A 14,054-nucleotide genomic window follows, 5' to 3' on the forward strand; every position below is an offset into this window, starting at 1 on the left:
TCTAATCATAGAATCAGGTTTATAAAGTAAATTCAATGTTGGTGACACTGTCTCGAACAGATCCCCTGGTGGTGGTAGCTAAGAATAATGACAGGAGGAATCAAAGAGCAATGCTTTCACTTCTTCTTTCTACCTAGAAAGAAGACCTGTGACCTACAAAAAGTCAAATACATATTCTAAACTTTGTCTTCATTATAGGAGAAATAGCACCTGCATAAATATTGCTCTTAGTGAGATAAATGTGTTGTCCTCTTTACCACCCTTTTGAGGGCCTCTTTAATTTCCTTGTTCCTCAAACTATAGATAAGAGGATTTAAAATGTGGATAAGGATAACATAGAACACTGAAAGCACCTTGTTCTGATTCTTGGAGTGGCTAGAGCTAGGATTCAGGTACATAAAGAGGCCCGTACCATAGAAGATTGTCACAACTGCCAGGTGGGAGGCACAAGTATTGAATGCCTTGGCACTACCTTTGGCAGAGGATAGTTTCAGAATAGAAACTGCAATAAAACCATAAGATAAGAGGATAAAAAGAAAAGACCCGAATCCAGTAAAAAATGCTACCAGAAAAATAATCATGTGGATGATAAAGGGATTGGTGCAAGACAAGGAAATAATCTGGATTATGTCACAGAAGAAATTTAGAATGATATTGGGCCCACAAAAGTGGAGATGAAAACTAGGGACTGTTTGAACTAAACTACTAAGGAAACCACTCCCATAGGCCCCAGCAACCATCTTCTGACAGAGGCCAGGAGCCATGATGGCTGGGTACTGCAGAGGCCTACCAATAGCAACATATCTGTCATAGGCCATGGCAGCCAAGAGACAGCACTCAGCCTGACCCATCCAGCACCCAACAAAATATTGGGTGGCACAGGCAGTGAAGGAAATTGTTTTTTCATCTTTTAAGAAGTCTGAAAGCATCCTTGGGCTGGTAGAAGAAGAATAGCAGATGTCTAAAAATGACAGGAAACTGAGAAAAAAGTACATAGGTGTGTGCAGGTGGGAGTCCACCCTGATTAGGATGATAAGACCCAGATTCCAGACTAGGGTCATAAGGTAGATCCCTAGAAAGATTGGGAAGAGGACAAGCTGCCACTCTTTTCCATCTGAGAGTCCCAGGAGAACAAACATGGACGCAGAAGTGTAATTTCTGTCCCCTTCCATGGACATGCTTGGTGCCATCTGCTGAGAAAATGATTAGAAATGGAAATAAATTCATTCTCAAAAAACAAAAACAAACATTTTTTTCTGTTCACACAGCTGACTAAATGTCAATCTTAAATCCTCAACGTTGAGTTAATATAGTCTTAAATGTGAAATTACAAGCCTTAACTGAAAAATTCCCTTGGATATTGTCATTTTCTTAGGGGACAAAAGGGAGTAAATGGACATTATTTTTACATTATCCTCTAAAATCTTAATTTCATGTCTTAACATTCCAGAGTTTACAAATATATGAGAATTGGAACTAGACCAAATTATAAAAACTGTCATCTCTCAACATGGGGAAACAAAGATTCTGCTCGGTTGGATCCACTATTTATCAGTCCTTTCAGAAGACCCTGAACCATGCTGGGTGTCATCTGTCAAATAAGGATGCTGGAGTAGGTGCTCTGTAAAATCTCCTTTGGAACCAACGTTCTATTAATCTGCCATCAGGGAGGGTGGACGATTTCGTAACTGCCTTTCTACTTTTATAAAGCCTTCAGAGACATGAAAGTAACGTAATTAAATGATGGAAAGAGTCACACACCAAGATATAGATTGGAAATGGGTGTGACTTAACCAACCTAATGACTCTAGGAAGGCTCCTGAGAAGTTAGATAAGACAAGGTTGAAAGAGCCATTATGTTCCTTTCCTTACAGTTGCAGCATTTTCCTTTCCTCAAATCAGGGATATTATAAGTTAAGTTATCTAAGACAGTGATTCTTGATGTTCTTTCCATCAATGATACTTTTGAAAATCTGTTGGAAACTCTAGAGCCTCTACCCAGCAAACTGCAACCACTTGTCACCTTTGCATATGGTTCTATTAGATTCTTAAATCATCCTGGAGTTTATTCATGGTTCCTAGCTTCAAGACTTCTCCTACAAAGTAGAGTGACTTGAACTCAAGTAAAGGTTAAGATGTTTAGTTAATGGACATTCTTATTATCAAACTAAGGCAGAATTTCTGGAGATTCTTTCTGTTTTCCTCTTTGGAGCTAGTCCAGAGAAAGAAGGCACTAAGTCTTCAGTCCAAACAGTAAATAAGCCAAAGATTATTTCTGCATCAGATACTATATGCCCTCATCAAGATGAAATAGCTGTTATCTCTCCAGATGGTCATTAGAACATCTCCCAACAAAGCTATTTAAATTAATATGACTCAAACTAGAAAGAAAATCATGGGAAGGTATGAAAGGTAGAAAATGTATGTCAGAGATGGCCTGGGAGTTGTATATGGGTAAAAGTAGATGTCTTGGAAATTTCCCTGGAGAAAGGCTGTGACCTTAATGGAATAACCTATGTCTATCAACTACAAATGTTTGTCAGCATTAGACTTCCTGAATGTCTTCCTTTTCTACAATCATTTCCAAGCCTTCTAGTTCCAAAAATGAATGCAAATAGAAAATCCCCATAGACGCATAAGGCTACAGCCTGAGAAGTAAAGTAGAAGCATTCATTTCTCAAAATCAGATCAGTCATTGCTCCGTGTTGCACTGCTTTGAAGAGTATTCTGAAGAAATGAAGTTATTAATTAGAAAAGAAATACAAGACTTGCCATCAATATGGAAGGAGAAATGGTAGCAGACATGCTGCACAGTCATTCACCATGTAACAACATTTTGGTCAATGAAAGATCACAGATACAACATTGATCCCATAATATTAGTGCCATATAACATAGGTGTGCTGTAGGCATAACATGTAGGTTTGTCTAGGTACACTCTATGATGTTTAGACAAAGACAAAATAGCCTAACAAGGCATGTATAAATGTATCCTTGTAATTAAGTGATGCATGAATGTATTAACATTCCCAGACTTGAATGTGGTTCTGTCCATAGTGAAACTGAATGGAGGGAGAATTTTGTGACAACAGAGCAGAAAATTACATTCTTCATCACTGTTACCATCATCATCATAACTAACAATCAGGACAGCAAAAAGATTTATTGTGGAGCTACAACTTATACTGTTCTTCCTCTACTCATGGACATATTCACAGCTTCCTGTAATGCCTAGTTGTTCAATATGGTAACCTTAAGCCTCATGTGCTGTCTACCAAACACAATACTCTTAAAATTGCCCATGTATTTTTATTATATGCCTCTGGAACCCTAATTAAATGTATGTCACTGAATCTTCTTGCTCTATCCTCCACATCACTAAAACATCCGTTATTTGTATTTCTCTATTGTCTTCTGTATAATTTTTACAGACCTCTTTTCCAACAAATTTATACTAACATAAATTGTGTTAATTGGCTGTTTAACTTATCCACTTAATTTCAAATTTCCATCATAATATTTTATTTTCTCTCTGGAGTTCCCATTTAGTTCTTTTCCCAAATGGTCACCTTTGACAGCCTCTTATTCTTTCATCATACTCTCCAAGCATCTGGTATTTAAACATATTAAACATATTTACTTCTCATTAATAACTAATGATTTAAATATATAGTTTTGCAAATCTGATTCTATAGTTAGATGTCATAGCTGACTCTTAGTCAAGATGCCTTGTATATTTCTGTGCTTAGTGAATTTTTTTAACTTAAGTTCATGTTTTTTAAAAATTTGTCTGTGGGAATCTTTGATGCTTGTGTTTAAAATATGATCTTTCAGAAATGATTTATATTATTTCTGGAAGATACCTTGAGGGCAACACCAACACAGAATCCCTTTAAACAAGAATTTTGACTTTGTGTCTTTTGGTGTCAGAACAGTGAAAGATTCAGGCTGCATATCTATGTAAGTCAAAGTATGAGACTAAAAATTATCAGGGGAAGGAGGAATGTTAGCATCTTAGCAGTAAAAGACAGTCTTCCTTTTTGTCCCACTTTTGTAACAGTGAATTGGACGTTCATCCATGAACAAAAACACCTTGTGGGAGTTGTGGCATCCAGGACCAAAAACCAAGGGAGCCAGGAGGAATCTTGCCCACCTGTGTATCTGGTAACAGGCAGACAGACATTAGAATGGGCTACAGGGCCAGCAGGAGACAGTGAACCTAACCCAAGCCACCTGGGTTATGATTGGTTAAGCCTGGAAAGTGCTGACTTTGGCTGACACCCATGAAAGAGAGAGACTTTATGGAAGCCTAGCCTTCCTGAGAGGGGACTATAGCACATTATTGGAGGAGAAAAAAAATATGAGTTGGTCACAGTGGAGAAGGTGAGAGGAGCATTCCCAGCACCACCTGTTCAAGGCAACAACGTACAGACTGAAGATTTCAGCAGTGGTGAACTATCCCCAGGGAAAAAGAGCCACAAGTGAGTGCCCAGCTACCATTGTAGTGCTGGAAGCATCTGGAGAAACCTAAGTCTTCCCAGAAGTACCTAGTGTACTGAGACAGGTAGTCAGTGATTGGAGGAAGAGGGAAGAGCAGGAAAGAAACAGTTGAGAATATTAAAGAGATTTAAAGTGGCATAGTTTCTTCCTCCTGACTCAGGATTTCAACAGAAAGTCCACCCATGAGACTCCAGGAGTACCTCACTCAAGAATCTCCCCACCAGGTCTGTGGGAACCCCTAAGTTGCCAGTGCTAAACACACTTCTCCCCACTCTGCAACTGACTTCTTTTGTATATTTCCAAGGGCAGCAGCAACAACAAATCTGGTAAACTGAGTGATCTAGGAAAAATAAACTTGAGTATGTGGGCAAGGGAAAAAAGACATACATGAACTGTAGTGCCAGCTTCTAGAAAACAAAAAAGAGTCTTCCAGTAGCCAAATTGGCGATTGGTAACAACCAGGGAAGACACAATAGCTTAAGAATTCTGCCACAAGTGAGAGCAATAAGAGTGGAGCACATTTACCCATATAAAGGCAGAGAAAACCTCAGATATAACACCACCAATAACAGGATACCACATCTGAAGGCAACTAGCAAAGATTTGAAGAGGTGTTTTCTATTTCAAGTGCAAAAGCAGCAACCAGAAGCTATAAGAAACATGAAATATCAAGGGAACATGTCATCATGTAAAGTTAACAAAAATCGCCAACAACAGAATTTTAGAAGCACAGAATTTTGTGACTAAGCGAATAAAGAATTCAAAATAGCTTTTCGAAGAATCTCAATGAAAGAAAATAAAAGGCAAAAGAAGATAATAAGATAAGGAAATAAAGACACAAAATGAGATATATAACAAGGAAATAAAAATTATAAAAAAGAACAAACAGAAATTCTGGAGATGAATAATTCAATGAATGAAATGAAAAATACAATAGAGAGCATCTTCAGTAGAGTAGAGAACATGGAAGACAGGAAAGTGAGCTAGAGGGCAAGACGTTTGAATTAACGCAGTCAAAGCCAAGGAAACAAAACAGAAGGAAAAAGAGCAAAGAAAGCCTACGTGATCTATGGGATTTCATCAAAACAAAATTAGAAGAATTGAGGTTCAAAAGGAACAAAGAGGGAGAAGGGGGCAGAAAATTAATTTAGGGAATAATACTACAGACTTCCAAAACCTGGAGAGACTTAGACAGGTAAGCTCACAATCACAGATCACCCTATGTTCTCATTTCAAAAGACGTTCTCCAAGACAAATCAAAATAAAACTGTTAAAGATCAAAGACAAAGAGAGAATCCTAAAAGCAACAAGGGAAGAAAAGATTGTACCTTCAAGGGAATCTCATTAGCTATCAGCAGTTTTCTCAGCAGACATCCGATAGGCCAGGACAGAGGGGAACAGTATATTCAGTGTTGAAAGAAAAACTGCCAGCCAAGAATACTCTATCCCACAAAGTTATACTTCAGATACGATGGAGAAATAAAGACTTTCCCATAAAACAAAAGCTGAGATTATTCATCACCACTAATCCTGCCTTAAAAAAGTTTTTCACATTGGAATAAAAAGACACCAACCAGCAACATGAAAACATACAAAAGCACGTAGCATAGCATAAAGGTAGGTATATAGGCAGGCACAAAAAACTCTAATTCTGTAATAGGATGGTGTGTTAACCACTTAATTCTAGCATAAAGTTTAAAAATGATGAGTATTAAAATGTTTATAGCTAGAATAATTTGTTAAAGAATACTTGATGTAAAAAAAGGTAAATAACGACATAAAAATATAAAAGAGAGGAGTAAAGGGGTACAGCTTTTGTAGAAAATTTAAGTTGCTATCAGTTTAAAATGCAGTGTTTTCTTTATAAGATGTTTATGTAACGCACATGGTAATCACAAAGAAAAGGCCTAGAGTAGATTCACAAAAAGACAAGAGGAAACACAGCATACCACCAAAGATACAAAGTCAGGCACACACAAGGAAAAAAGAGACAATGGAAATACAAAACAATCAGAAAACAATGAATAAGATGGCATTAGTAAGTGCTTATATATCAAAAGTAACTCTACATGTAAATGGATTGAATTCACCAATCAAAAGGCAGAGTCCTGGATAGATAAAAACAAGACCCAACTATATGCTGCCTACAAGAGATTCACTACAGCTTTAAGGACAGCCACAGGCTCAAAGTGAAGGAATGGAAAAAGATATTTCATGCAAGTGGAAACCAAAAGAAAGCAGGAACAGCTATCTATATCAGACAAAATAAATTTTCAGCCAGATATGGAAACAAAGAAGGTAACTATATAACAGTAAAGGGGCCAATTCATCAAGAAAACATAATAAATGTAAATATACATGCATCCCAAATCAGAGCACCTAAGTATATTAAGCAAATACTAACAGATCTGAAGAAGGAAATAGAGAGCAACACAATAATAGTGGGAGAACTTAGTATTCCACTTTCAGCAGTGGATAGATCATCCAGGCAAAAAATCAACACAGAAATGTTAGACTTGCATCGTATTAGACCAAATGGACTTAACAGACATTTATACAACATTTCATCTAATAGCAGCAGAATATATATTCTCCTTAAGTGCACATGGAACATTTCCAGGATAGATCATATGACAGGATACAAACATATTTTAAAATTCTTAAGCCTGAAATCATACCAAGTATCTTTTCTGACCACATTGGTATGAAACTAGAAATCAACTTAGGGAAAGCTGGAAATTTTACAAATATTTTTGTGTACAGAAAATATACAAAAAAAACCCCTGAACAACCAATAAGTCAAATAAGAAATCAAAAGAGAAATCAACAAATACCTTAAAACAAATAAAAATAGAAATATAACACACCAAAACCAATACCATCATAAAAAAAATCAGTTCTGAGAAGGAAGTTTATAGCAATAAATTCATATATTAAGACTATAAGAGAATCTCAATAAAAACCTAACATTACACTTCAAGGAATGAGAAAAAAAGAACAAATTAAGACCAAAGTGAGTAGAAGGAAGGAAACAAGAATGATCAGAATGAAAATAAATGAATTAGAGACCAAAAAACAATAAGAATAATCAATGAAGTTAAGAGGTAGTTTTCAAAAAATAAACTATTCTGACAAATCTTTAGATAGGCTAAGAAAAAAAGTATACTGAAATAAAATCAGAAATGAAAGGGGAGACATTACAAGTGATATTACAAAACTACATAAGATCATAAGAGACTACTATGAACAACTATATGCCAATAAATTGGATAATCTATAAGAAATGGATAACTTCCTAGAAATATGCAAGTTATCAAGATTGAATCAAGAAGAAATAGAAAATCTGAACAGAAAAAGATGAGTAAGGAGATGAAATCAGCAATCAAAAACCTCTTGATACAGAAACCCTCAGAACAAGATGGCTTCTCTGGCAAATTCTGCCAAATTAATGCCAATCCTTCTTGAACACTTTCAAAAAATTGAACAGGAAGGAATAGTTCCCATCACATTTTAGGAGGCCGCTATTACACTCACACCAAAGCTATGACCAAGTGGGATTTATCCTTGGAAAGGAAGGAGGTTCAAGATGTCCAATTTAATAAATGTGATACACCACATTTAGAGAATGAAAGATAAAAATCATATGATCATCTCAATAGATGCAGAAGAAGCGTTGGACAAAATATCGCATCCTTTCATGATTAAAACCCTCAAAAATTAGATATACAAGGAACATACCTCAACATAATGAAGGCCATATAAAACAAACCCACAGCTAACATTATGCTCAATGGTGAACAACAAAGTTTTTCCTCTGTTAGGAACAAGACAATGGTGCTCGCTCCCACTACTCTTATTCAATTTAGTACTAAAAGTCTTAAATAGAGTAAACAGGCTAGATAAAGAAATATAAGACATCCAAATTGAGAAGGAAGAATTAAAATTGTCGTTATCTTCAGAGGATATAAACTTGGATGTAGAAAATCCTAAAGACTCAACCAAAAAAGGGTTGGAAGTAATCAACCAATGCAGTAAATTTGCGGGATATAAAATCACTGTTCAGAACTCAGTTGTGCTCCACGAGCACGAAATATCATTCCATTTGTTTCTATCTTCCTTGAATTATTTCAACACTGTGTTATAGTTTTCTGTGTACAAGTCTTTCACTTCCTTGGTTAAATTTATTTCTACGTATTTTATTGTTATTGTTACTATTTTAAATGAAATTATATTTTTTATTTCTCTTTCTGCTAGTTCATTGTTAGTGTATAAAAAAGCAACTGATTTTTGTACATTGATTTTGTACAGTAAATTTTACTCTACTCATTGATTATTTCTAATTGTCTTTTCATGAATTTTAGGTTTTCTTATACATATAATTGTGTCAACTGCAAATAGTGATGTGTTAACTGCTTTCTTTACGATTTGGATACATTTTGTTTCATTTTCTGAACTGCTCTGGTTAGAACTTCTAATACTATTTTGAATAAGAGTGGTTAGAGCAGCATACTTGACAAACGTTTTGATATTAGCTAATTTCTCTGAAATTGAGAAAATTGTTATTTTTGATTCAGTGCTGTACTATTATCTTCTACAGTGTCTTAGGCTTTATAGATATGGTCTCACTACATTAAAGATAATCCTATTATCCCCATTTTACAAGTGAAAAACAGAAGTCAACAGAGTTCAAGACCACATAATTAAGAAATTGCAGAAGTAGAACTCAACATCCGCCTCTCACTCCAGAGTAATACCTGATATTTCAGTTTAGAGATTCCTCTTTTCACTGAAGGTCAGAGAATTTGGGTGAGGAGAAAGAGAACACAAAGAAGAACCCTAAGTGGAGGGTGTGGAAGTGAGGGAGAGGGAAGAGTTAAAGAATGGCAAATAACATAAATCTCATGAAACTTATGAGAACCATAAATCTTACTCTACCTAGGTCTTACTGGAAGAATCACATGGATGTTGAGATAGGACAGAATCCACTGTTTTCTTTAAGTCTTGCCCTCTCACTTTGACCTACATCCCCCAGGATAAAGAGTTCTTGCCAAAGTTGAAATTTCTTATTTCTTTTCAAAAGAATTATTTAGGTAGGCCACACTGCACTCCAAGATGGGGACTTTTGGCCATGAAATTGGCTGTCTACTTACAGCCAAAGAAATGCCCACCACTGGGGATCCTCTCATATGTGTTCTTAGGGCAGAGGTGAAAGGAAAAAAGACAGTTACAGGGAGAAAACTCTCCAGATACTTGCTCTCCGGACTCATGAATGTCATGGAGTTTTTTCCATGCTAGTTTCATGCCCCAATTTGCCATGTCCCTTATGATTCAATTCCACACTTCCCCATGGTCCTATTATTAGCTCATGATTAGAGCTTTCCTTTTAATGAACATGGAGACATTTGAGCTGGAAAGGACCTAGAGATCATCCAGTGGAATACCATCATTTTCAAGGTGACTACCTGAGGCCAGTGGAGTTAATAGATTTGCCAAAGATGACACAGGTGATTGACAATACAACTTGATAACAAAAATTAGATGTTTGGACACTTCCCTGTTTACAAACCACTTTCATTTTAGATACATGTATTTTCTCAACTCCCTGACTTGAATCAATAACAGCAGCCATGTGAGGCAGACATGGCATGATTTGCTACACGTAAGTGAGGAAATTGAAGCAATAAGGAATACGATAAAAGTAACTCAAGACGGAGTCACAGATCATCATGGTTAATACCATGGGCATTGGTATTAGCTAATCTGGGTTGAATTCCACCTTTCTATTTCTTGGCTATGTGACCTTGAGCAAATTAACCTCTTCAAGCCTCACTGTTGTCACCTGTAAAATGGGCTCATAGTATCAGCTATTCATAGAGTAGCTCTTCATAGAATCAAATTAGATAATGCTTATAAGGCAGTTATTAGAGAGTGAAGCACACAGCATGCCTTCTATTAAAATAGGTATAATATATTTACACTGAATTGGAGTTCTTTCTGACATATTATGCTGTATTACTAATCCTTCATTAAAAATATCCACTTCGATCATTCTCACAAACTTTTGCTTTTTGTTTTTTTGTGTTTTTTTTTTTAAATGGAACTCATCTACCCTGCCATTATTAGGGATACATAGATGTTTTAGGAAGTTCCCACTCATGGTTTGATGTCCTTCAGGTAACCTTACTTTTAGGGAGAAAGGTATTGATGGGTTAATGACAATTATTTGATTTAAAACTCGATAATTGGTTAGTAGTTATTTATTCACTCTGATAAGAACTTTAAAAATTTAATGTTTTAACCTGAATAGATTCTTAAGATAGATTTAAATATGTAACACCAAAAGTGTAGAAGTTGGGCGCAGGGACAAGCAATGAAGGACATGTTTCCTGTCAGTAAGAACCATTTATGTTCCACACATGACACTTTGTGAACTCAAAGATGGATTGTTGCTACCCTGGAAGGAACGTGGCAGAACAAAATATGCCCAAAGGTTCTATCTGTGACATGGAGATAATTTCTCACCTGCGAACCACACATGGTAGTAGAAAAAAATCACATCTATACAATGTAACTAATTAAGTGTAAAGAGTTGTGTAAATAATAATGTAACATGTACGAAGTTTAGCCTACAACCTCTTGTCTGAAGAAAAATCTCTCTTTAAAATTTTCTTTAAATTCTCTTAGTTGGACTCTCCAAGGCTGGTGGCTCTGCTTCTCCCTGGTCATACTGAAGGCCCTGGAGTTCCTGTGAAGCTCCCATCTCTGGGACTCAGGCTCTGCCTCCCTAGACATACCATAACAGCCTTTGTTTCTTAGTCTTGCATGATCTTTGGAAGCTACCATGAAGCTTGCTCTAGGCTACCCATGACCAGAAATTGATGCCTTTGACTTCTTTCTAGCCTCTGAGACTCTCCCCAACTCTTGACCTTAAAATTGCCCCTTCTGGGAGCCAGCCCAGTGGCATAATGCTTAAGTTCTGTGCATTCTACATTGCAGCCCAGGTTCACATGTTTGGATCCTGGGCATGGGCATACCACTCATCAGCTGTTCTGAGGCGGCAGCCCACACACAAAATAGAGAAAGACTGGCACAGATGTTAGCTCAGGACTAATCTTCCTCAAGCAAAAAATGAAGAAGGCTGGTAATGAATGTTAGATCAGGGTGAATCTTCTTCAGGAAAAAAAAAAAGCCCCTTCTTTCTACCATTCCTTTCTCCCAACTGTTTTTCACAATTTACTTCACAAGAAATTTCGAAGAGTAATATAAATGGAACAAGATTATTTGGAAATAAAGCCAGACCAATCCTTCTCCCTCTCCTCTCCTTTTGTCTACTCTCCTGCCTTAACCTTCCAGCCTCTCTCTTTCCCTCTCATCCCTTTCTCTCTCGTCTCTTTCTCTCTGTGTATGTGTCCCTCTTTGTTTCTTTCTCTCTTTCCAGCTTTCTCTTTCTGTATCCCTCTCTCTAATGCTGACTTTCTCTCTCTCTGTTTAGAATTAAGATGATAAAGTATTCACTTTAAATTATTTTTAACTTTCACGCATAAAAATTGATACATTATTTTATTTTCTTTTTATATAAATATAAATAATGCTGAAAAATTGAAAATAAATAAAAGCAATCATAAAAACTGTAGAGGAAAGAATCACGTGCATGACTTCCTAGGGTCTTGTCATTTGTCTGCAATAGTGATAACAGCTATTGGAAGCTGTGTTCTCAAAAGAAAGCTTTTCATCTACTTGGGTCTAACAAACTGATTTCCATGTTGATGACATTGCCTCAGACAGATCACTTGCTGGTGGAAGCTAAATATAATGGCAACAGAAATCAAGGAGTCAGGTTTTCACTTCTCTATACTTAGTCTTGTGACCTACAAAAGTTTACTTGAATGTTCTTACCACTGTTTTCCTTATTAGGGTAACACCTGCTCAAATATGTTCTTACTGAAGTAAATGTTTTGCCCTCTTTATCACCCTCTTGAGGGCCTCTTTGATCTCCTTGTTCCTCAGACTATAGATAAGAGGGTTTAACACGGGGATAAGGATAACATAGAACACTGACAGAACCTTGTCTTGTTTCTCAGAGTGACCAGAGTTAGGATGCATGTACACTGAGAGGCCTGTTCCGTGGAAGATTGTCACAACTACCAAGTGGGAGGCACAGGTATTGAAGGCCTTGGCACTACCTTTTACGGAGGATATTTTCAGGATGGAAGCTGCAATGAAACTATAGGACAAGAGAATAACAAGAAAAGAACCGAACCCAATAAAAAAAGCTACCAGAAAAAGAATCATTTGGCTGATGAAGGGATTGGAGCAAGACAAGGATATGATGTGGGTTATGTCACAGAAGAAATTTGGAATGATATTGGGCCCACAGTAGTAGAGATGAAAGCAAGGGATTGTTTCCGCTAAGCTACTAAGGAAACCACTCCCACAGGCCCCAGCAACCATCTTCTGACAGAGGCCAGGAGCCATGATGGCTGAGTACTGCAGAGGCCTACCAATAGCAACATATCTGTCATAGGCCATGGCAGCCAAGAGACAGCACTCCATCAGACACATCCAGGATGCAACAAAATACTGGGTGGCACAGGCAATGAATGAAATCAGTTTTTCATCTTTTAGGAAGTCTGAAAGCATCCTTGGGCTGGTGGAAGAAGAATAGCAGATGTCTATAAATGACAGGAAACTGAGAAAGAAGTACATAGGTGTGTGCAGGTGGGAGTCCATCCTGATTAGGATGATGAGACCCAGGTTCCAGAGGAGGGTCACAAGGTAGATCCCTAGGAAGACTGGGAAGAAGATAAGTTGCAGCTCTTTTTCATCTGAGAGTCCCAGGAGAACAAACACGGCCACAGAAGTGTGATTTCTGTTTTCTTCCATGGTCCTGCTTGTTGAGATCTGCTGAGAAAAAGTTGAAAGAAGGAAATGGATTCATTTTCAAAAAACTCAAAAAAATTGTTTTCATTTCTTCCCAGTCACACAGCTCACTAAATATACATCTTAAATCATCAGTGTTGAATTAATCTGTGTCTTTTATGTATATTCACCAAACTTAACTAAAAGTTTTCTTGCATAAATAGTCATTTTCTTTGGGGGCAAAACACAGTAAATGAACATGATTAGTACATTATCTCCTAAAATGTCTTAATTTCATGTTTTTCCCTTACAATTTTACAAATATATGAGAATTAGAAATAGAGTAAGGTAGGAAAATGCTGCCAGATCTCTATATTGTGAAACAGAAGGAGTATGATAAGTCCTGGCTCTGAATTTAATTCAGTGCTTGAAAAAGTCCCTGAATCATGCTGGACCTTATAGTTAAGTGATGACAAAGTAGGGGCTCTTTAAAATCTCCTTGGGAACTAATATTCAATTAATGTAATCAGGAAGGTGGACAATTCTGTAACTGCCTTTCTGCTCTCATAATGCCTCAAGAGACATAAGAATAATGCAATGATATGGTGGGAAGAGTCACATACCAAGAGGCAGTTTGGAAATGGATGTGACTTACACTTCTTAATGACGCTAAGAAGGCTCAGAGAAGTTAGATA

At 36.9% G+C, this 14,054-nt stretch overlaps 1 protein-coding gene across 1 annotated transcript; it reads right to left on the minus strand.

Moving 5' to 3' along the window:
• Positions 1-12,438: 12,438 nt before the first annotated feature.
• LOC139040644 (olfactory receptor 5AN6-like) lies at positions 12,439-13,383 on the minus strand. Its single transcript, XM_070487390.1, has one exon. The coding sequence runs from the start codon at positions 13,381-13,383 to the stop codon at positions 12,439-12,441; it is 945 nt and encodes a 314-aa protein (XP_070343491.1).
• Between the last annotated feature and the right edge of the window lie 671 nt (positions 13,384-14,054).

The sequence above is a fragment of the Equus asinus genome, chromosome 17 (genome assembly GCF_041296235.1).
Source record: "Equus asinus isolate D_3611 breed Donkey chromosome 17, EquAss-T2T_v2, whole genome shotgun sequence".
NCBI lineage: Eukaryota > Metazoa > Chordata > Mammalia > Perissodactyla > Equidae > Equus > Equus asinus.

Coding starts and splice junctions, on each gene's coding strand:
- LOC139040644 (XM_070487390.1), bottom strand. CDS start 13,383: ATGGAAGAAAACAGAAATCACACTTCTGTGGCCGTGTTTGTTCTCCTG.